The 25,540-nt window shown below is 42.3% G+C and overlaps 1 protein-coding gene across 3 annotated transcripts in view; it reads right to left on the bottom strand.

The window, feature by feature from the left end:
* The window catches only part of LOC136882167 (hemolymph lipopolysaccharide-binding protein), a 61,332-nt gene that overhangs the window by 12,690 nt on the left and 23,102 nt on the right, over positions 1-25,540 (bottom strand). For 2 of the 3 annotated variants that reach the window (XR_011018817.1, XM_067154726.2), the window contains exon 2: positions 11,415-11,601. Coding sequence is in view for 2 of the 3 variants with exons in the window: in XM_067154726.2 (XP_067010827.2) it covers positions 11,415-11,597 (183 nt within the window). In the remaining variant the exon portion in view is untranslated. Of the gene's footprint in view, positions 1-11,414; positions 11,602-13,577; positions 13,684-25,540 lie in introns of those variants that run through there. The other variant, XM_067154719.2, reaches the window with a different exon arrangement.

Raw genomic sequence — 25,540 nt, 5'->3', positions numbered from 1 at the left:
ACGGCCACTTCCTTCCACTTCCTAGATATTTCCTATCCCATCGTCGCCATAAGACATATCTGTGTCAGTGCGACGTTAAGCAAAATAGCAAAAAAAAACCAACTGAATAGATTAAACGTACCTACATTTCGTGCCTTCTTCCGGACGGAGTGGCTCAGACGGTTGAGGTGCCGGCCTTTTGACTCCAACTTCGCAGGTTCGAACCTGGCCCATTTCGGTGGTATTTGAAGGTGCTCAAGTACTGTACGTCAGCCTCGTGTCGGTAGATTTACTGGTACATAAAAAGAACTAAATTCGGACACCTCAGCGTCTCAGAAAACCGTAGAAGTAATTAGTAGTACGTAAAGCACTTATTATTATTATTATTATCAGGTCATTAAAAGCTGAAATACGTTGAAGAAAATAGTAAAATATGCGTGGTTTAAGATGAAACACGATGAAATATACGTCACGTGATACAACATCGGTCGCAGTAGTTAACTACACATTACTATGCGTAAGACGAGAACCAGGTCAAGTTCGTGTAGATGAGTCAGTTGTTATCTCGTATTGTGTATAAACATCAAACATACACATCAACAAATCTGAGAAACATAAACAATGTTACACGTTAAAGACATGTAGCTATAAACCTGAACGCCAGGCCGACGGGCGCTTTCATGAGCACAAGATGAGGTATCAAATTATACACAATTCACAGATGTCGAACGTATCTAAGAAGATTCCTCCACAACTACATCCTACATTTTACTATGATAATAACAAATCGCAGCAGATTACGGTACTGCGCGTTAAGATGATGTCGGTAGAATACAGTATACCTGTTAAGGCATAATGCTGCAGTAGAAGAAGAGAAAGAAGAAGGTAACGAGAGCCACATAGTCAAGCAAAGACAGAGCCGAACAAGGGGCACATTAGTGACACAGACATAAGAATGGCGTGGTCGTAGGAACTACAGTCGCAATAGTAACACTCTGTTGTAGAGAAGAATGAACAAAAATACAGTAGGGGCTCCGTAATTCCAGGTGGACGGTAACAAGACTGTCTCGAATAGAAAAGCACGGATTTACGAACGTACACGAAAACGCCTGAGTACAAAAATGTACCTATGTTAAACATTACAGTACAACAGTTTCGAAAAAAAACCGTACAGATTGCCTTACACTAAAGGAAATTTTAAACTTTCTTTTGTAAATTAACAAAACACTCTAGGCAACCTTCTTAAGTTAAATGTTTACTTATAGTTCCTATTTCAGTAGTGATGAATATAAAACAAGCATTTTAATGAAATTTTATACGTGATAATGATGATGATGATTGCATTTTTAAGGTCATCGGCACTTAAAAATGCAAAGTGTCTTCTGTTTTAACTCGTTGTGAATAAGAAACAAAATATAAATTGCTCGAATACACGTAATAAACCGAAACCACGTGCAGGGTAGGTTTGAGGTACAGCCGAACTGCGTTAAAGGTCAATGTCTAGCGTTTTAACAAGCAGGTCTTCCGTGTTTTGTGTTCAGCTTTCGCCACGTACAAGGCACTCGCGCACTGAAACTCTCGATTTATAATTTTTGTTACCGGTACATCAATTTCTCTGCTCGGATTTACGAGAACATCGAACTATCGAGACTCAAAATACTATATCGATTCTGGTCTGTACTCCCAATCTATTACGTTGCAGAAATGGCGTAACATCTGACATACCGAAGTAAAAACTCGTAGCAATTGTTCAAAGGGATCACCCTGGGCTTCTCTGCAGGCTTCACTTCACCGAATCCAGTTGCGACGCATTCGAGCCAGGGCACCAGTGTTGTTCAGAATATCTTCTGCTGCTTAAACAATACGTTCACAGAAGTCATCCGAAGTAGTTACTTCAGTTCGATATACTTTGTGCTTCATGTCCCCCCAGACATAAAAAACCATTGGAATAAGGTCTGGAGATCTGGCTGGCCAAATTATAGTTCCACATTGTCCTGTCCACCGTTGAGCAAATGTGTGCACCATCGTGTAAAATCCACGTGGTTCTGCGTAGTCGAAGCGACACGCCCTCTGAAAGTTCAAGTAAGAGCAACGTAACATTCTTAAAAAGACGATTAGTCCACGTAACCGACCTCCTACTACACCCATCCAGGTATTAATTCAGAACCGGTGCTGGAAATGGCCTTCTTCTACTGAATGGGGATGTTCCACAGCCCATGAGTGGAATATAGTGGGTTCGAACTCCTCTGTCGGCAGCCCTAAATACGGTTTTCCGTGGTTTGCCATGTTCACACCAGGCACTGCTGGTGCTGTTCCTTAAATAAGGCCACAGTTTACGATCCTAGACCTTTCCTGTCCCGTCGTCGCCGTAAGGTCTATCTGTGTCGTGGCGACGTACATCAACTCGTAAAAAAATGGTAATCAGCTGTGAAAGACACTGCACACGTTGAATGTGGTCAGGATGTACTCGCTCTTCATGCAGTGTCCTACGTATGGTCCAAGTTGGTACACCAACGGCACGTGTTATACTACGCGTACGGCGCCCGGGATCATCGTTTACTATTGTTAGAATCCCCGGCTCCATGGCAAAACGGTTAGTGTGCTGGCCTTTGTTTACAGGAGTCCCAGGTTTGATTCCCGGCAGGGTCGGGAATTTTAACCATCATGGTTAATTTCCCTGGCACGGGGGCTGGGTGTATGTGTTGTCTTCATCCTCATTTCATTCTCATCACGACGCGCAGGTCGCCTACGGGAGTCAAATCAAAAGACTTGCACCTGGCGAGCCGAACCCGTCCTGGGACCTCCAGGCACTAAAAGCCATACGCCATTTCATTTCATTGTCAGGATGTCTTCTTCCGCGTCTAGGATTACACGTGGCCGTTCAGGCCATCGCTTCTCAAAGCGTGATGTAACACAACCTGAATCGCGAATACGCTGCAGTACAGCAAGTATCGTTGCTGGATTTGGCACCCGTCTGTTTGGAAGCCTTTCCCAATAGATTCATGGAGGGCGACCCGTGTTCTGTTCTGCCACACGATACACTAGCAGCATATCATAGTATTCATACACTGGCATTATTCAAATATTACTCCTACTACTCTACTATGAAGTAACTCGCGTACTAGTACGGACGATAATTCGCCTCTCCGACAGCTGTTATTCAGGTCAAGGTCAGATAGACAGCTCATACCTCTAGTCCGGTTTCATGTAGGGGCGGGAACCCGTCCTACCACATCCCCGTCGCTAGGAACAGCAGACAACCGTACCGGCACGTGACAGGTCTAGTGCTTTTGTCAAACTGCTTACGTGGAATATTCCCCCATAGTGTGATTTCTATACCATGGATTTTTGGGAGACCAACTCGCCGTATGCAGAAACACCCCGTGTTGTCGTGTACGCAAATAAAGTTTCTCACGTCAGCGAAAGAATGCATGGGATACAATTTCCAAGTGAGTAGTATCAGAATTGAATTGTCAAAGTACATCGAACGTTTTGCGTCATACCAATAAGGGACATGTTATAAAAATAAATAAATTAAACGTACCTTGTCGCGAACTCACAAGCTAGGTATTTCACAACAGTAGTTGCACGATCAGGGAAACAAATTAAATAAATCAGTACTAATTTTCCAAAAGAAGATCGTAGCAAGGCGTGGAAACTGCTAGGCTAAACAGAGGTCAAGTGGATAGAAAGAGAAATAATGCTTACTGACTAAAATCATAATTCATTTTCGGATTACACCAAACTTTATTGAGAGAAGGTTAAATAATAGTAACTAAATTCCAAATTCAGTCAGGCAATAAAGAGATAAAATTAATAAATTGTAATTAAAGATTAAGCTCAAATCCAGAGAGGAAAAATTATATGAAATGAAATTAATAAATTTTAATTAAAGATTAAGTTCAAATTCAATGAAGTAAAATTGAAAGGAATTAAATTAATTATACGACCTTCAGGTTCCTTAAAATTAAAAACATGGAAACCAATTAAAAGGAAAAATAATCTGAGCTCACAAGGCAGAACTTATCTTCAGAGAGGGTAAACTAGGAAAAGGTAACAACCGAATGAAATGAACCCAAGAATGGGGTACTTAATTGATCACTTTTTCCAAACCAGGTTTTCACACAACAGAATATTTCAGAGTGAAAAATGTAACCGGAGCAGTAACATGTGAAATCCACGATTCAACACAAACGAACATTAGGAAGGAGAAAACAGATTAAATATTTAAGTGATCCACAGTTAGAACTAGTCCCCAAGGACCAAAATTATCGGCAATTAAATTTTAGTAATTCACAACAGCCAAGCATACGGAGAAATAGAGACGCATTACAGAATCACATCTCATCCCAAGAGGGGAATTCAACAATTTCACTCGAACCGCCCGTCAGCTGTCTGCACATAACAAAGGACAGAGACGGCAAATGTCAAAATAACAGGGGCAACGCCCACACACATGTAAACACTGCTGTTATGGCGACGGGGTCACATGACGAAGGCCCACAAAATGGCTACCCACCCAGAAAGGAAAAAACACACAGCCGAATGGTGACAAGAAACAATTTCCAACTCTTAATCACTTCCCTGATGGGAATTTTCAGATTATAAGGAATTAACACGTTGAACAACATTACAAACAGTTACACAAAGCCCCAATTAATTGATAATTAATTTACAATTTAAAAGATGTAGATACAGACAGTTATTGGTAACGGCAGAATATTTTTCTCGTGGACGAAAATGATTTGGACAGTAGAATATTATCCTTTTAGGTACTTCATTAAGCCAAACGAATTTAACCAGGATTTATCTGATTGTCTTCTCACATCCTTAGATTTCCTGGTAACAAAAGTGGATGCTTACTTACATATTGTACTAAGGGCGTAGAGGGAAAAAATAAAATAAAAGGAAATAGAACGGCAACAAGGACAGCACCCCTTGGCGATGTGATCACCCAGGGTCAATTACAACCCACATCCTTTCTTCTTTCTTCTCTTAAAACCGGTCAAAATCCAACAGTAATCACAGAAGCAGCTCCGTCGTGTCTTAACTTTTCAAAACAACAACTGTCACCTATTGTCGTGCGTGCAAGGAGTAAAAGTCAGTCTAGTTCCGTGGTTGCTTCTTGGTGGCAGTACAGTCTCCACAGCATGCCTACTGAATGCCGGCGCTACAGTGGCGGACAGCGTAACTATTAGCTCTCAGCATAAGACACTCCTAGATCAATTTCCATGAGTCGAAATAATTATAAAATTTAGCCTTGATCAAAAGGTAACTTGACAAGAGTCTAGGTACACTACAATACGCACCCGAATTCCGTGACAACCTTCCTTTCGTGATTCCAAACGAAAATAACATGTTTAATGGTAAATTAAAGCATTCTGCTTTTGCAGTGCCCATTAAACCTATCAAAATAAACGTTGCCAGGCTGAGTGGATCAGACGGTTCAAGCACTGGTTCCATGAACTTAGCAGGCTCGATCCTGGCTCAGTCCACTGGTATTTGAAGGTGCTCAAATACGTCCGCTTCTGATCGGTAGAATTACAGGCACGTTAAGGAATACCTGTGGGCAAAATTCCAAAACCGCGCGTCTCCATTGGCACTTAAACATTTATTATTATTATTATTATTATTATTATTATTATTATTACTGGGCGAGTTGGCCGTGTGATTAGGAGTGCGCGGCTGTCAGCGTTCATTCATCGTAAAGCCACTACCAATATTATAATAATAACTGTGTTAGTCCATTATTACGAACTATTATGACAATAAAAGTTAAACACACCATTCAAACTTTGTAGCTGTAATCTGTCAGAAAACGCTAAAGAAAATAGTGAACTTTTAACGTCCGAATTATTATTAATCTTATAATTGCAGACATGTCTCCGAAATTACCGAAATATGTACTTACAAATTGTTGTACGTCGTACAGACACAAGTAGGTCTTACGGCGACGATGGGAGAGGAAAGGGATACAAGTGGGAAGGAAGCGTTCGAGGCCTTAATAAAGGTACAGTCGCGGTATTTCCCTGATGTGAAAATGGGAAACTACGGAAAACCATCTTCCCGGCTGCCGACAGTGGAGTTCGAACCCACTATCTCCCGGATGCCTCTAAGCCACTAAGCCTCGAGAGGTCAAATGAGTGGAGGTGGTTCGATTCCTACCTCAGCCATCCTGAAAGTGGTTTCCCGTAGTTTCCCACTTCTCCAGGCAAATGCAGTGAGGGTACCTAACTTAAGGCCACGGCCGCTTCCTTCCCTCTTCCTTGTCTATCTTTTCCAGTCTTCCATCCCCCCGCAAGCCCCTGTTCAGCATAGCCAGTGAGGCCGCCTGGGCGAGGTACTGGTAATTCTCCCCAGTTGTATCCTCTGACCCAATGTCTCACGCTCCAGTACACTGCCCTTGAGGCGGTAGAGGTGGGATCCCTTGCTGAGTCCCAGCGAAAACCAACCCTGGAGGGTAAACAGATTAGGAAAAGGAAGAATAAGCCTTCTATTACAAATGCCCGGCGGCAATTCCACAGTGGCTCTTTTTCCTTCGAGCAATGTTCACGACGGATGCAACTTCGGTTTTTGAAATGTGAATCATTAATAACCATTTCACTGAATACTTCTAGCCTTTTCTTTCAGTGTCCACCGCCCTTTCATTGACCTGAAAAGTTTATGAATTAGCATAGACAACTCGCATTGTCTACTGTCAGGAATTCATCGTAGACTGTCGCAATAAAAGCAAAGAAATGTTGCGCCCATTTTTCATTACTTATTAACTATTTCCTTTCATTTTGTCAGCTTGGATCACTGAGTAATGCCATTGACGTCTTATAAATCACACACAACTACACAACACTTGATTCGCATGCATGTGCTGGTACGGATCTTCGACGTCACTGTAAGGATTCTGTGTACTTTTCACGCAGACTATCCTATACCGGTTTTCGAGTACAACAAGTGGCCTGGCACGTGAGTCAACCTCTCCTATTTGCCAAGCCTTTAGGGGAAGTGCACAACAACATGCATGTGTTGGCCTGCGATAAGAAACAGGTTCTACACGCCCTATACTCTGCTATTGTACTTCCACTACGCGTGGACAGAATGACGTAACCGGCGTATCCTGCTACGGCCGTTGAAAACACATTAGGTCCTGAAATAGTTTGCTCAGTTATGGGAAAACTAATAGAACAAGTTAAAAAGTACATAGCATATATTGTGAGATGTATTTTTCTTTGCCGACTAGCTTAATGTCTGCACGTATACCCCTAACACCCTATATAACTATAGTTATTCTTACCTCATTTGAACTGAAAATTTGCCTTCGTGTGTTTCATTGATGCGAAATGTTAGTAATATTGCGGGTGGTCCTGTATGGCGTACCCTAGCAGCGTGGAAAAGAAGTTACCGTTACGAGAGGAGAGAAAGCAGGCATGAAGTCATCTCCTCAGAGTGGTGCAATCTAACGGGGACATTTGGAGTTGTTTCTCGATAGGGGGCTTGCTGGTCTCGTGCAACACACAAGGACCTACACCGGCGAGCGTGCTACCTGATGTTATGTACAGGCTAAGTCTTACCGCTTGGGAGTTGCCGTAGCAAAGCAAAACCCCCTGAATTTGATTCTAAGTTGGCAGCGTTTATTGGTCCACTACAAAGCATTAGTACAGCGAACGACCAATGATTGTTGATATTAACATTTTTAGAATATATGTTAGGTTTATTAAACTAAAAATATTAGAACAAAAGACGACAAATGAAGTGTAAAAATTATTGGGAGTTGTGCAACAATACCACGCACCACCCCTCCAAGAATCTATACGACGTGTGTGAGTACTCTCTCGTATCCATTAGTTCCAACATCGGATCACTGAAATATTTCAGTGGATCACATGGCTGGCACACTCCCGACTACCTGGAGATCTAAAATGATGCCCATAATAAATTTCGCCAAGTGCTGGTAATGCTATCCATTGCATACTCTTTGATCGGTCAGCTCCTTTTCGTGTTCACAGACTGATGCTCCACACACAGAAGACCTTGGTATCACCACGAATACACTCTGGTGTTCGTGATTACTGCTCTAAGATAAAGTACTACTGGACAGCTATCCTCTGTTAATACTAATGGTGGTGGTTATTATTGTTTTAAGAGAAAGTACAATCGGACAACCTATCTTTAGTGGTGATTATTGTTTTAAGAGAAAGTACAAGTTTACAGCCAACCTCTATAAACAATAATGGTCGTGGTGATTATTGTTTTAAGTGGACGTACAGTACAACTGGAAAATTATCGTCTGTTAACACTAATGGTATTGATGATTATTGATTTAAGAGTAAGTGCAACTGGACAGCCATCCTCTATTAACACTAATGGTCGTGGTCTTTATTGTTTTAAGAGGAAGTACAACTGGATAGCCATCCTCTATTAACACTAATGATCGTGGTAATTATTGTTTTAAGAGGAAGTTCAACTGGGCTGCCATTTTATATTAACACTAATGGTCGTAGTGATTATTGTTTTAAGAGGAAGTACAACTAGTGATAACATGCCGCTTTCTGTACGGTCATTCTTGTACCTTGTACTTAGACATCTTGAACTGGACACTTGTTGTCATTACTGTACCTGTCAAGTGAAATCCACAGTCACTATCTGTGTCATATTTTACCACTGAAAACCTTATAACATGAGAATTTTACCAAATAAGTCCGGCTCACTGGACCTCGAGTTCGATTCTCTACTGTGCCGCGGATTTTAACTTTGTACGGTTAACTCGTTTAGTTCTGGATTGCGTGTTTGTGTCTCAGTGCACTTTTCCACACAGGGTTAGCATCCAGAGAAGTCGGACGCCCGCGACCAATTACCACTGAAGAAGCTAAGTTGAAAGAAGTCCGAAGCAGCAAGAACGGAAGCGGAAATAGAAGTCTCTGGCAATAAAATTATATGCCTTGTCGATTTTCTATATTTTCTGCATGGGAGCAACCTTGCATACTCTTGGTTGTAACAGAGACAGTTACCTATTTAAGAACTAGCCATGCAAACTTAGAGGAAGATGAGACGAAACATGTCTTGGGTCCTAAGAGTGCTGTAACGGGTAAATTTGGACTTCTTCGTGGGTGGCCTTCACTTAAACCGCAGTGGTCCTGTCCTGCTTAAGACATAGAAGTGATGAAACATTATTTTTGTAAATTAATAAAAAACATATAATGTATTGAAAAGGTGGACCCACAAGGAACATTCTTTCAGAAAGGTGAGCAATATGTTCCGAGCTGTCAGTGGAAATATGACATGGAATAACATTAGTAGTCGAATAGGTTTGTGTGGCATTTTTAAAAGTAGGAAAGATCATAATATGAAGATAAAGTTGGAATTTGAGAGGAGATATTGGGCCCTTAGCTGAGTTATGTCATTGCTTCCACTTAAACTTATGCATGGTTCCTCACTTTCATCTAGTCTATCCGACCTCCCTTGGTCAACTCTTGTTCTTTTCGTCCCGGACGGCATTACGTTGCGAATCCTACAGGGTCTTTCATTTTCACGTCCTTCGTGGTAGTGATGGGCAAACGATATCCGTGTTCGAGTGGGATCGAACCGACCCGATACGTGCCGAGGTTCGACCCTGTTCGAAGCAGCTCGAGCAGTCACGTGACCGAAGGCGGACTCTGACTTGGACTACAGCGCGAAGTGCAGATAAGCAAACAGCATGTGAAGTGAAGCACCGCTCACGCAGGTGTGTGTATGATATTGATAACGAAGGTGCGCACTTTCATATATTACTACATTCAGTCATTGACGTACATCTTGTAGGGAATAAAGGCTGTCTCTAAAATTAGAAGCGTTAGATTGTGATAATAAGCTATGAAAAGGACAATGCATATTTCGGTAATATTCCCCGCGTATTAACGGAAGTATTTCCTCTCAAGGCCGTACTTGTATATCATGTAACAATCTTTCATTATGAATACGGTAATTTTATTTTTACGTTGTCATGCTTTGGGTGACTTAGACAGCTGTTTAACACGGCAGGCGAGGTGCTCATTCTGCCCTCAATAGTATGGGGTTTGAATCCCCTCCTTGGGAAAGAATTACTCGTTTTGTTCGTATAGAAGAACTTGAGTAAGAAAGGATTACTATCTCATCAATCGTGTAGACAAATAAATGCATGAATATTATCATGCAGCAATGTTAACTATATGATTGCGTGAAATATATCAAACTCAAAAGCATCCCTTCCGAGACCATAATGTCAAGCTATATCCCTACCAAATTTTCAGGTCAGTCGGTCCAGAAGTTTACGAGCTTATCCGGAACAAACAAAACAGACATCACATTATATTTAGCCATAGTATAGATGATATGCATGAACTGTCGACAAATGTGTCAACAACTGAAGACAAAATATCACAAATTTTTAGTCTTATACCCATTCAAAAACATTTCTACGCTTATAATATTAAGACAATATACTTCGTTTTCACGTTTCTGCATTTATATTCATTTCATTCAAAGCGGTTATTTCATTCCCGTTCCTCATACGAGGAAGGGCGGGCCATCAGCTCAACTAAGGAGCTCTTCGGCCATAGAGAGGAAGAAAAACAGAGAAAAAATGGAAATGCAGTGGGTATGTGTCGTACATACCATATAAAGATATTGTGTAGAAAACTGGCGTAAGGAGACCGGGCCGACAAGTCGGACCCCAGGGGAGACCCGCAAGGCACCCCGCACAAGCAAACCCCCGCGAACACGAGAGGGAAAGGGGATGAGAACTTTATTTATTGTTGGAGCAAAGCATCTCGGGCGCGCATTTCGCAAAAGACAATGTTACATAGCGTTACAGAGAGTTACATTACACATACTGACCTGGAGAAATAAGGGGGTGCGGGAAGTAGTTGGAGGCAGGAGGAGGGTAGTGTTGTGACAGAAGGTGGGACAGGGTGATGGACATGTTGGTGACGGAAGTAGCGAGTAAACGGAGAAGGTCCAAGATCGGGAGGGGTGGTAGAAAAAGTATCGCACAAACACAAATTCTGTCTCCAATTATAGGTATGCTACGGGGCGAAATGATATGTACAAAAGACACGGAAATACGGTAACAGTAAAGAGAGGACGAACCGGTACTGTCCAGGATAATATTCTTACACAACTTTATCATGTTATCTGGGTGTTAGTAAGAGAAAGCCGCTAGGTTGCGGCGCGCGCAACATCTCAAGCAAAGCTCAAACTTTTTCAAACTCTGACATAATCTGTTTGAGCAGTTCGAGTGGGGCTCAACCAGATTACTACATCGTGGCCCCTATCTTCCTTTGGCCAATACCTTCATTTTTCGAAGTGTCGGTTGCCTCCCATTTCTCCCGTGTTAATAGAAGATGGTTGCCTAGTTATCCTTCTTCTTAACACAATAATCACCACCACCACCACCACCACCACCAGACACAGAACAGCAGTCTTACCATAAGAAGTGGTTCGAACCAGTTATCCATCGTGTGAGCTTGACTCGTTTCCATGGATTGACACTCACTGTGGAACCTTCTCATTTCTCTGAACATCGCCATTTGCACAATCAGAATTATGAGCAGGAATACAAAGGTTATTAGAACGGAATATCGCTCAATGCTCAGTCTGGTTGTCTCCATGATCCTGGAACATTCAAAGAAAGCAAAACCAATTTAATATTTAGTTATCTAAGAGAAGGGACTGGTCATGGTTCAATCTCTTTTCATAGCAAATATATCGTAAAAACAGAGGTACAATTGGGAGTATATCCAGTAGATTTCCCGTTATAAGCGGACCGACAAATACACAGACAAAAAGAACCACTTTTCCCTTTGCGAAAATCAAATGCTCAAAAATACGTCTCCCGGTCATGACCATCCATCAACTGCTGCTAATTTCAGATGACCATCAGCCATAAGACATAGTCTACACGGTTGCTAGGTAACATTGTCTGACCATTCATCCATACCTTACATCACAGCACGGACGGTTGCCATGGTTACACTTCCCTCATACACATTTTCTGATGACCCTAGCCATAAGACATATTTATCATATTTATATCAAAAGTAATTTTCCGTGGATTGGTCTTTAGTCTGAATCGTGTCTGAAGACAACGTCAAACATTGAGTGAATAAAGAAAAACATCCTGTGGAACAATCTGTAGGACACATACCGAATTAAAGTGACCAGCTTCTCCTGACATAATCCTTTCCTAGCTGAATGCCGACTGCTCTCCGAAAATGCAGGGCAGTGACCTCCTTAAAGAAACTCCTCAAATACGGGCACATTTGTATGATTCAGCTGAAATAATATAGAAATACAATGAATTCGCATTTACAGACATCAGATACGGACATGGACTGTTGTTTAAAGAAATCCAAAGCTTATTTTGGACAGAACTGGGATATCGACACCTGATACACTGCATGTGTGTTTTTTATGACTGTACTATGTTGAGAAGATTACAATACAGTTCTCCAGTATCGTTATTCACAAGCAGGTGAATGAAGAGAGGTTATTTGGCCTATGAAAATTGAATATATACGTATAAATTAGCTTACCAGGCTGTCCAGCACTTGAGAAAATTTAGGATAATCGAAACGATGGTGAAGATCTTCACCAAACACTATTTCAAGCCCTGACAACGGACTTAGCATCGGCAGTCTAAATAAGTACAGAAGGTTTTTCCATTATGTTGAAATTAAATGTCGTATGGCTTTTAGTGCCGGGATATCCCAGGACGGGTTCGGCTCGCCAGGTGCAAGTCTTTCTATTTGACACCCGTAGGCGACATGCACGTCGTAATGATGATGATGAAGCCCCCGTGCCATTGGAATTAACCAATTAAGGTTAAAATCCCCGACCCGGCCGGGAATCGAACCCGGGACCCTCTGAACCGAAGGCCAGTACGCTGACCGTTCAGCCAACAAGTCGGACTCCATTATGTTAATACTTGTAAATTCATTATTTGTCAGTACTTGTTCATATTGTCACTAAACTCTCTATCATTGACAAGTTTATGCAACGTAAACAATACAGTACATATAAACTACACATGTTTTAAGTGATTTGATATAATCTGAGGATGTTCTTGTAGAACGAAACATGCCATTCTTTGTATAATAGTGTGTACTTTTTACATGTATGTTTATACCGGTAGTGTAGTGTTATAATTTATATTGAAATTGTTGTGTGTTTGACAGACTGCAAAGTTTTTATGTTACAATATCATTAATACTTTTGTTTCTGTTGATAAACGGACCTTACTTAAAAATAGCCTTATTATCAGCTTAAAGAAACATTGCATGGCCGAGCTCATTTACTTCACAAATATGTTGCGGTTAGTGCTATGTACATTCTTAGACTTAATATCTAGTTTCATCAAGCGGTATAACCAATGCGACAAATATCAATCATGTCAATACGCCGGTGTTCCCTGTTATGTGATACGCATCAGAGACATGGAGTTTACGCACCGCATGTTAGACATGTTAGATGAGGTGCTGGCGACGTATACTTCGCATTCTGTGGACAGCACACAGAACTAATACATCCGTTCTCGAAGGAATCCGACCGCAACAAAGATTGTCAACATTGATAAACAAGAGAATCCTTACATTCTTTGGGCATATCGCTCGCAGCCTCCACAAGGAGAAGCACGTGGTCCAGGGGAAGTCCTACACGAGGCGACGTGTTAGGCCATCAACCCGTTGTACTGATCTGGTAGGAACTTGCTCAACACCTGGCTAGAAGAAGTACAACAAGCATGTCCTGACAACCCTGCGTGTACGAGGAACAGCGGTTACGAGCGCTAGCCTAGGACGTTATCAGACATCGCAAGCCTGGACGGGTGGACATAACACGTTCATAACTACGATACTCCGTACGATTGTATTCTTTCCTATAATGACATACATAATTGAATGTGTTCACGGCGTGCGCATAAAAGAAACCACTTTATCCTTTGCGAACATCAAATGATCATATACAGAATGAAGCGAAATTCGCGCACTCGGGCGTCGTAGCGCGACTCCTCACATGCCAGCAATAAAAAATGTCTCTCACAAAAGTTCGTCCTGCGAGTATATCCTGCAGAAAAAGAACGTTGAAGAGTGACAATCTGGCAACACTGTAACCACATGTAGGGAAACTACCTCTGTCAGCACATTCTAGTCGTGCTATACAGTTGGTGCAGTGGGTTAGTATGCAGGAGGTCGAAAGTTCGACCCTGGGTTGAGGGGCATTTTTTATTTGGTAATTTCCATAGGACATTACATACTGTAATACCGTAAGACACCGTTTCTTAGGTCACATGTATCCTACATTTACAAAATTTAGTAACGCTGAACACGTTGTAACGCATCTAGTAGATGAAGTGGTTCGAATAAATTCACGCCCACGACGTGGAAAGGGCGTCTTTCAAAGCTGACCAAAGAAAACGAATGTTCGTGCGTTTCTAGGATCGTAATATGTAAGTGCAAATGATGTCTAGAGGACCCACTGCAATCGCTGTTGACGATTAAGATACCAGATACCATACCACCTGGAATACATTTACGAAATAAAAACATACGCCTCAAACCAGGATCGACCCCCTCGACCTCCTGTATGCTAAACCAAAACTCTATCCACTTCACCAACTGTACAGCACGACTAACATGTGTTGACAGAGGTAGTTACCCTACATGTGGCTACAGTGTTGCCAGATTGCCACTCTTCAACGTCCTTTTTCTCCCGGATATACTCGCAGGACGAACTTTTGTGAGAGACATTTTCTTATTGCTGGCATGTGAGCAGTCGCGCTGCGACGCTCGAGTGCGCGAATTTCGCTTCATCCTGTATATGTCTCCCGGTAATGGCCATCCCTGAACGGCTGCTAATTTCAAATGAACCCCAGCCATAAGACATAGCCTGCACGGTTGCTAGGTATGTTACGTCTGGGAAGAAAAGAGCCCGACAATTATATCAAGAAAGGAGTATTCTATCTCTAACTTTCATTGTTTTGTAATTAGAAAAAAGTATTGAGGATGTGTAAGAACGTTAACGCAGCTGGTTTGTACGATATAAGAGTTGAACAAATTAAGAACTTTGGCCCTGTAAGAATTAAATGGCTAATTGAACTAATGAACAATTTAGTCCTACAAACTCCCGAAAATGCTGGAGGAAATCTAGAGTCATTGCTGTTCATAAACCAGGATAAGGTCGGAACGACCATAAAAGTTTCGACCTATAACCTTGTTATGCCATCTCTTTAAGGCGCTAGAGAAACTTTTACTTCACCGACTAACAGGAGTACTAGAGCTACTTCTGATATATCGGCAAACTGGATTCATGATGGGGAAAACTGCACATCACAAGTCCCGAAACTGACACAACATATTGAAGACAATTTCGAGAGACGACAGATAACAGGGGCGGTATTTATCGACTTGTCAGCGACTTATGATACAGTCAACCACGGACTTCTCCTGTAAAAACTCTGTAATATCACCAAAGATAATCAACTCAACTGCATGGTAAGGGACCTCCTTCAAAATAGAAGATTTTTTGTTGAATTTCAGGGGAAAAGAAGTCGGCGGAGATTCCAGAAGAATGGGTTACCCCAAGAAAGTGTCCTTGCACCATCCCTATTTAATATTTACACCAATGACCCGTCTCTATCAGAAGGAACGGAAAGTTTCATCTACGCAGATGATCGTGCTATTACTGTACAAGCTAGCCTGTTTGAAATTGAAATTGTTGAGCGAAAGCTGTCTGTTGCTCTGAAAGAACTTACTACCTATTACAGGGAGAATCAGTTGAAACCAAATCCTAACAAAACTCGAGTCTGCACTTTTCATCTTAAGAACCGAGAGGCTACTAGACCACTCTATATCGCCTGGGAAGGAGCCGCTCTTGATCACTGTGCAACCCCAAAATACGTGGGAGTGAGCTTAGATCGTGCTCTTGCCTTTAAGAAGCACTGCTTCAATATCAATCCGAGAGCTTCAGCTCGGAACTATTACCACATGGGGTGCACAGCCAAGCACACAGAGGACATTTTCACTCGCGTTGTGTTATTCTGCTGCGTGCCCAGTGTGGTATAGATCCTGTCTTACCAAACAGGTGGACGCCGCTCTAAACGAGACATGTCGAATCATCACTGGTTGCCTACGGCCTTCACCTTCGGAAAACTTGTACTGCTTTCCTGGGATTGCACCTCCTGACATCCGTCAGGAGATATCGGCAAAAAACGAGAGGAAAATGTTTATACATCTGAATCTCACCCTCTGTATGATCACCAGCCAGCTTGCCACGTTTGACTTCAAAAGGAAATTTCCTCAGAACAATGGAGGCTGTCGTAGTGACTGCACATCAAGTCCGAATTTTTAAATGGCGAGGGAAGTTCAAACGCTCAAAAGAATGACTGACTCCAATCGAAGAACTCCCTCCTAGTCATACAGAAGGTTGACTAACATGGAAATCTCTCAATAAATTGTGCTTAGATGTTACAAGATGCAAATCTAACCTGTTGAATTGGGGTTGTCGCGTAGATTCACCTTTCAGTGATTGTTGTTCTCCACAGCCAACGCCTCATCTTCTCCAATGCAAACTGTGTCCAATTACATGTACTAAAGAAGTCCCTGAAAGTGGCGAACTATTGGTCAGCAACCTTATAAGTTTGTTCTTCTGCCATGTTCTGTGGTCTTCTTATGCCCTTCCATTGTGGTTCGTCATTTCTAAGGACAGTCTTCACATTATAGAAACCAACAAAGCATCTACTTTTCTAATCATCGTTTATACACTGACTGACAGAGCAAATGCAACACCAAGGAGGAGTGGTTCGAAAGGGATGAAAGTTGGGGAAAAAACAGAGACGGCACGGACGAATAATTGATGTTTATTTCAAACCGATATGCCGGTTACACAATGCGCACGGCATCGACTCAGTAGGATGTAGGACCACCGCGAGCGGCGATGCACGCAGAAACACGTCGAGGTACAGAGTCAATAAAAGTGCGGATGGTGTCCTGAGGGATGGTTCTCCATTCTCTGTCAACCATTTGCCACAGTTGGTCGTCCGTACGAGGCTGGGGCAGAGTTTGCAAACGGCGTCCAATGAGATCCCACACGTGTTCGATTGGTGAGAGATCCGGAGAGTACGCTGGCCACGGAAGCATCTGTACACCTCGTAGAGCCTGTTGGGAGATGCGAGCAGTGTGTGGGCGGGCATTATCCTGCTGAAACAGAGCATTGGGCAGCCCCTGAAGGTACGGGAGTGCCACCGGCCGCAGCACATGCTGCACGTAGCGGTGGGCATTTAACGTGCCTTGAATACGCACTAGAGGTGACGTGGAATCATACGCAATAGCGCCCCAAACCATAATGCCGCGTTGTCTAGCGGTAGGGCGCTCCACAGTTACGGCCGGATTTGACCTTTCTCCACGCCGACGCCACACGCGTCTGCGGTGACTATCACTGACAGAACAGAAGCGTGACTCATCGGAGAACACGACGTTCCGCCATTCCCTCATCCAAGTCGCTCTAGCCCGGCACCATGCCAGGCGTGCACGTCTATGCTGTGGAGTCAATGGTAGTCTTCTGAGCGGACGCCGGGAGTGCAGGCCTCCTTCAACCAATCGACGGGAAATTGTTCTGGTCGATATTGGAACAGCCAGGGTGTCTTGCACATGCTGAAGAATGGCGGTTGACGTGGCGTGCGGGGCTGCCACCGCTTGGCGGCGGATGCGCCGATCCTCGCGTGCTGACGCCACTCGGGCTGCGTCTGGACCCCTCGCACGTGCCACATGTCCCTGCGCCAACCATCTTCGCCACAGGCGCTGCACCGTGGACACATCCCTATGGGTATCGGCTGCGATTTGACGAAGCGACCAACCTGCCCTTCTCAGCCCGATCACCATACCCCTCGTAAAGTCGTCTGTCTGCTGGAAATGCCTCCGTTGACGGCGGCCTGGCATTCTTAGCTATACACGTGTCCTGTGGCACACGACAACACGTTCTACAATGACTGTCGGCTGAGAAATCACGGTACGAAGTGGGCCATTCGCCAACGCCGTGTCCCATTTATCGTTCGCTATGTGCGCAGCACAGCGGCGCATTTCACATCATGAGCATACCTCAGTGACGTCAGTCTACCCTGCAATTGGCATAAAGTTCTGACCACTCCTTCTTGGTGTTGTATTTGCTCTGTCAGTCAGTGTATAATGCAGAAAGCATTAGCGTCAGTGTTATTTCTATTACTTAAACTATAATAAATGTGTAAAACGATGACGATCAAAGCTGCGAATAACACTGCCTTACGTTTGGACAGGAAGTGTCTATAAGGACTACAACGTGTTAGCTATGCACTACGGCTCGGGGTAGCTAAGATGGCTGACTCACGCATTATTGCTATTGCATCAGCTAAATTGCCAGGTAGTAGGTTCGATTCACAGGCTAGTACGTTGTTTCGTTTAACGTCATTTACAATGACTATAATATGGCCGCATATATTATTATTTTTTTGGTACTTGCTTTACGTCGCATCGACACAGACAGGTCTTATGGCGACGATGGGACAGGAAAGGACTAGGAGTGGGAAGGAAGCGGCCATGGCCTTAATTAAGGTTCAGCCCCAGCATTTGCCTGGTTGGCCGCATATAATCGAGTTCCAAAGAGTGAAGTTTTATATGGTCCTGAAAAGTACCGTTTTTATCCGTTGTTACGTGGCCAGGTAGGACTACGACATGATGGTCAACGTACCATAGCAATAATGCGTGATTCAGCCATCTTAGCTACCCCGAGCCATAGTGCATAGCTAACACGTTGTAGTCCTTATAGACACTTCCTGTCCAAACGTAAGGCAGTGTTATTCGCAGCTTTGATCGTGATCGTAGATATACATCGTGAGGAAATGAGTAAGTGCTCTGATGTGCCTTAAGTGGTACGAGGGCTGGAACGAGGTCCACTCAGCCTCGAGAGCTCATCTGAGTAGAGGTGAGTTCGATTCCCACCTCAGCCATCCTGGAAGTGGTTTTCCGTGGTTTCCCACTTCTTCTCCAGAAAATTCCGGGATGGTACGTAACTTAAGGTCACGGCCACTTCCTTCCCTCTTCCTTGTCTATCCCTTCCAATCTTCCCATTCCCCCGCAAGGCTCCTCTTCAGCATAGCAGGTGAGGCTGCCTGGGCGAGGTAGTGGTCATCCTCCCCGGTTGTATCCTCCGACACAGAGTCTGAAGCTACAGGACACTGCCCTTGAAGCGGTAGAGGTGGGATCCCTCGCTAAGTCCGAGGAAAAAACTGACTCTGGAGGGTAAACAGATAAAGAAGATGAAGAAGGACTCTGGAGGTTGTGGATTCGAATCCCATGCTGGTCGTCCTGAAAATGGTTTTCCTCGGTTTCCCATTTTCACCACCAGGCAAATGCCGGGACGGTAACTTAATAAAATACCAAGGCCGATTTCCTTCCCAATTCCCCCCGCCCCCCCGTCATCCTTAGGGAAAAGACGCCAAATCAGAGCGCACCCTTTAAAACCAATAGCAATTTATTATTATTATTATTATTATTGTATTCCCGCTAAAATGGAGCACATATGTCGTTAAAACGATGCGTCTCGTGCTGGATTCTAACCACAACAGTATCGATACTCACATACGTTTTCTTCCAACCTTTACCCCATTCAGCCACGAAGTCAACATACATGATGCTTGCTAGAGGTTTAGTAATTAAGTTGACCGTTCCACCTCGAAAGTTAATGATGGTTTACAGAGCTCATTTAACTTTTCTATATCACAGAGCCGTGGCATAACCTATTAATTCGATCGTATAACGGGTACCTGTGTTATTTCAAGGCGCAATAAATCACATGTTTTGTAGAATGGCCCTTAGTATTTGGCGCGGAATTGTGCACAGTAGTTTTTACTTTGTCCGCCTCTGTGGTATAGTGGTTAGTGTGATTAGCTGCCACCCCCGGAGGTCCGGGTTCGATTCCCGGCTCTGCCACGAAATTTGAAAAGTGGTACGAGGGCTGGAACGGGGTCCACTCAGCCTCGCGAGGTCAACTGAGTAGAGGTGAGTTCGATTCCCACCTCAGCCATCCTGGAAGTGATTTTCCATGGTTTTCCACTTCTCTTCCAGGTAAATGCCGGGATGGTAGCTAACTTAAGGTCACGGCCACTTCCTTCCCTCTTCCTTGTCTATTCCCTCCAATCTTCCCATCCCCCCACAAGGCCCCTGTTCAGCATAGCAGATCAGGCCGCCTGGGTGAGGTACTGGTCATCCTCCCCAATTGTATCCCCCGACCCAGAGTCTGAAGCTCCAGGACACTGCCCTTAAGGCGGTAGAGGTGGGATCCCTCGCTGAGTCCGAGGGAAAAGCCAACCCTGGAGGGTAAGCAGATTAAGAAAGAAAGAAAGAAAGAAAGATTTTCCTTTGCTAGGTCAATGGATCAATTTACACCGATGTCACACAGGTAGGGGAGTGGCTTATTGACCATAAGTAGAAATTTCAAGTTATTTGGTGTTCATAAAACTAAATGATAAAGAATCTTTAAGTTATACACGTTATTTGGGTTGCCCGTCTCCGAAAAAATAAGGGGCTGGTGAACCACCCGGTATAGTCCAGATCTATCACACTGCAACCTTTTTTTGGTTATGATTTTTATGTTGTTAAATATACTATTTGCCTTTTGGTTGTACAGTATATATATATATATGCATGTATTATTGCTTTTGATACAATAAATAAACACAAACCATCTATACCTTACATCACTGCCTGCCAGTAGCGGCTTTTCAAGTGCATCAGGTACAGCCCGGCTGCACTAACATTTCTCAAAACAATTGTCTATCATTTTCTGCAGTCCTATATTTTCTCTTTAAGCATATTCGTTTAAAAAACAGAAGACTGCGCCTTATACCTTGTGATTACTCAACCGGTGTAGCGCCCATAATTAAGCAAGCACTGCAGTTCGTTTCTTTTACGAGTGCGTCTTGCGGTCTGAGTGCAGCCCTCTCAAAGCTCACAGCAGTCCGGGCTGACTTGTGACGCGTAACACAACGGTTGCCATGACAACGCTCAAGACAGCCTCCAGTACGCATACGGCTATATTTTGCTTGGTGCAGCCCATTGAGACACTGGGATATTCGGCTGCTTGGCACGAGCTGGGACGATATTATCCGAACACTCCCGAGTATGTAACGCGGCCTCTCTGCTTAGTTTGCTGCCATGTTCGTATCTGAATCTCACGCTGAAACACAATTGAACAATCAAGACACATTTACTACTATATTTTGTCGCGAGAGTTGTGGCTACTGTTACAACACCTGTAACAAGAAGCTTGTTATAAATTTGAACGTGTGGTGCTCGGAGTATTCTTTTATAGTGAAAGTAAATGTCCGTTGTTATGTGAATCGTGACCGTGTGGCGGATTAGTTGTGAGTGAACTGTACATAAAATACGCGCTTTTGAAGAGCATTTAGTAGCACAGCTCAAAGAGTGAGCTCTTGGCGTTTTTATAGATACTGCGTGAAGCGTAGCACAATTATTGTTGTATGGATGTTTGGAGAGGAAGTGCTGTTGAAATTCATTAGGGATATAAATATGTAGCATGCGAAGCCGTACTTATAGTATTGAAATCTTTTCTTATAGTGTGAAAGAATAGTGTTCCTTCTAAGGCGTGTTTTTTTTTTTTTAACATGAAACCCTCCGTGCATTTAGTTTGTATCTTAAGAGAAACTCCATTTTCGAAATGGAAGGAGGAGGATAAAAAAGAAATTTTATCAAGCAATCGTCCCCAACCAGTTTTGACTTATCAGAAAATGACTGGTTCTACCTCCGAACAGATGTACACACGAAATTTCCAGGTATCTTGATGTAGTAGTTATCCGTGGTTATGCGGTATTCATTATTTGCAGAGACTCTTTTGTTGGCCTTGTCTTATTGTTGGAGTGAAACAGGCAGTCTGGAATCACGCAGGATTTGAAAATATGTCCTGTGCTACAAGGTCTTTCCAAAAACACGAAGGTTCCTCGGAGCATATAAAAAATGCCGTGGGATTCAAAGAAAAAAAGAATCAGAATCAAATTGCTGACGCTTTAAAAGGAAATGCTCGTCTATACATCATAACATTTAATGAGAGTGTGAGGCTTAACAGACTTTTCATGCGATTACCAACCGGTGCAGTTTTATTTCTTTCTAAGCAGGAAATGGCATTTAGAGGGTATGATGAGAGCGACTCCTCCTTATATAAAGGGAATTTAAAAAAACTGTTGATTGAAACTTCTATTTTCAGCAGCTGATTAGAAATGCAACAGCATTATGCTTCTGTAAAGGTTTATAGCGGAGAATAGAAAACTATACAATGTGAGTTAATAGACTGCATCTATACCTTCTTTAGGGTTGCTGCGAAAGAAGAAATTTTAGAAATCTCTTTCTATTCAGTTCAGGTCGACGATACAACTGATATCACAAAGAAATCGCAGTGTTCGGCGATACTTCGGTATACGTATTACCCACAAATGTGCGCTAGTTGAACGCTTTCGGTTTTTTGACGTTAGTTCGGACTGTACTGCGATTACTTTATTCATCTTGCTGTATGCTGTTTTGAGTGAATTTTCCTACAAAACTAAATTGATTGTCCAGTGTTATGACGGAGCTAGTGTCATGGCGGTCATGTAAATGGTCTTCAAACTAAGGTCAAAGAAGATGCCCCTCAAGCATTATTTGTACATTATTTCGCACACCGATTAAGTCTAGTGGTAAAGCAAATTATTACCAACATATTATCAGAGTGCCGTTCTTTTTTTTTTTTTTTTTTTTGCGAGCTGTGGTGGTATTCCTTCATTTTTTCATTTATCAGCCAAAAGAACTTTCGTCGCTGGTTCAGTAATTGCGAAGCAAATACCATCTGGTGTGGATACACGTTGGTCGTCACATAGGAAACTTTTGAACGTGGTTGTCGAGGAGTGGGAGGGATTGAAAGAAAAATATTTGAAAGACCTGTGTACGATCCTCAGTCAGACGAAAAAAACGTTAGTCAATCATAGGGGTTGTTCAATAATTTCAATAGCTTCCAGTTCACATTTTTATCAATAGTATTCAATGACATTTTTGAGCGAGCTAATATATTATTTAACGTGCTCCAAAAGAAGTCTCTGAGCGTTTACTTCTGCCTCTCAAAAATAAGCACGACACGGCAACTGATACTAGGTAAAAGGAATGAAGAAACATTTAAAACCTACTTTCATACGGCTGAGAAGAAAACCAAAATTGAACTAAAAATAAAATTCTAGTTCAAAAACAGAAAGTGAGTTTTCTAAAGCATGGAGTGCTTTATTTTCAGATACCGGATTTAGTCTCCGTGGAAACTGATACAAGATTTCAAGATATGCAGAAGCTCCAATTTCTTTTCTTAGGATATAGCTATAAGTTTGAAGAATTTTCTAAAATTATTCCTTTTGATGCTCTAGAGAACTTAAAAATCTCTTATCCCACGATATTTGACACACCAAACCAAACCAAACCAAACCCCATGGCGCAACAGCCCCGAAGGGCCAAGGCCTACCAAGCGACCGCTGTTCAGCCTGAAGACCTTCAGATTATGAGGTGTCGTGTGGTCAGCACGACGGATCCTCTCTGCCGTTATTCTTGGTTTTCTAGACCGAGATATTTGACGCACGCCGGTTAAAAAATTAACTTCAGTACATCTATTCCGATTCTACCTACAAAGATGCCAGTTTGGAGGAAATAATTCTGTCGCACAATAAAAAATGAACTCAAGGACTTGTTCAAAGAAGCGTATCAATTATTTTGTTTAATAGGTACCATACCGTCTGCCATCTCATCAGTAGAAATAAGTTTTTCGTGTCTTAAGCGGATAAAAACCTACTGAAAGAATTCAACATCCCAGGAGAGGCTAACTGCGCTGGCAAGCATATCCCTGGAGAAGTCACTGCTGAACGACTTGATGCATACAATGTCCTTTTACGATGACATTGCCAAGTTCGCTGCTTCAAAGGACCGGAGAATAGATTTAACATACAAGCAATAGATGTTACCGAATGTGAGCAATATTTGTTTTTTAGTTAATTTAATTTAATTATATTGTGCTTTTAAAAGTAAGTGCATGAAAATTATACAGCGCATATTTGTAGCCCAATATCTTCGCAAAACATCAACCTGATACCTTATTTCCTCCTAGCTAGATTATCCAACACACATATTCAAAATGTACACGTTTACTGCACAGGCGCGAGTTGGGCTGCACCAAACTTACACCCCACGAGCCGCCACTGCTGCCTGCACGTTGCTATGGCTACCCATCACACATTTTATCGCGTCACGTAACACAAATTTTCGAATGTACACAAGCCATAAGACGTATTTATGTCAAAATGCGTAAAATAACAAGCTTTGTAATTTCCGATATATCAGGAAAATAAATAATTACGTTAAAGGTTGGAATAAGAAATGAAGTACAAAATAAAAGGTATTTATCCTTTTAGCGGCTTCTTGACATGCTCAACTTTCCTATGAGCAATTACGAAGAAGGATAGTGCCCACTACCATGCTTCTGTTGCAAAACGTAATGTTTTTACAAATGTAAACAAAAGAAAATAAGGTTACGATAAAAGTAACATCTCTTCAAGCAAATGTGATGATAGCAAAGTATGCAAATACAAACACACGCTAAAAATTATTGTGTCAATACTTACGCCACAGCCTATGTACCGTAGCTGTGTGTTTCAATAATTACTTGTAGACAAAACAGGTAACTGGAGCCTGCCACTGGTAGCCGTGCACAGCCCTGTGTCAGCAACGTGGGGAAGGGGGGTATGCATTTAAATGGGATAAAAAGGTAAGTTGTAAGTTTCACCAAGACGAAAAGTCCTCTCACTTTTATTTATTGTGTTGATGGGGTAATAGTATCCCATGGGGAACAATGTAAGTACCTACTGTCGGCGCAGAAAGTATGTGCGGTCGAGTTTATACGCTAATACAATTCGAACCAGTCCACAATTCTAAAATATAATCACACCAACGTAAAGATCGTCTTATTCTGCGTTCCTTGGTGGTATTTACATATTATTAAATTATTTGTATGAGGATACTTATATCTCTAAATATAAAGATGTTACAGACATGAAACTTGCTATTTGGAATCTCCTTTAAAAATAAACAAGTATTTTTTTATTTCGGAAAATCGACTTGGGGTGGGGGAGGGGTGAAAATATGTAAAGAAGGAGTAGAATTCTGTTTAAGAGGATACTTACATCTCAGAAACTGAAGATGTTACAGACGTGAAAGTTGGTATTTTGAATCTCCTTTAAAAATAAAGAAACACACACCTTTTGTTTTCGAAAAGTCCACTTAGAGGAGGTGAAAAAAGGGAAAAAGAAGTTGAATTCATTTTATGAATATACTTATACCTATCTCAAAAGTGAAGATGTTACAGACGTGAAAGTTAGTGCTGTATTTTGAATCTTCTTTAAAAATAAAGAAACACGCACTTTTTGTTTTCGGAAAATCTACTTAAGGGGTTGAAATGAATTGAAAAAGTGGGTGAATTTTGAAAATGAGTACCGGTATATCTACAGTAT

The sequence above is a fragment of the Anabrus simplex genome, chromosome 1 (genome assembly GCF_040414725.1).
Source record: "Anabrus simplex isolate iqAnaSimp1 chromosome 1, ASM4041472v1, whole genome shotgun sequence".
Taxonomy (NCBI): domain Eukaryota; kingdom Metazoa; phylum Arthropoda; class Insecta; order Orthoptera; family Tettigoniidae; genus Anabrus; species Anabrus simplex.
This window is presented reverse-complemented; position numbering and strand designations above follow the sequence as displayed.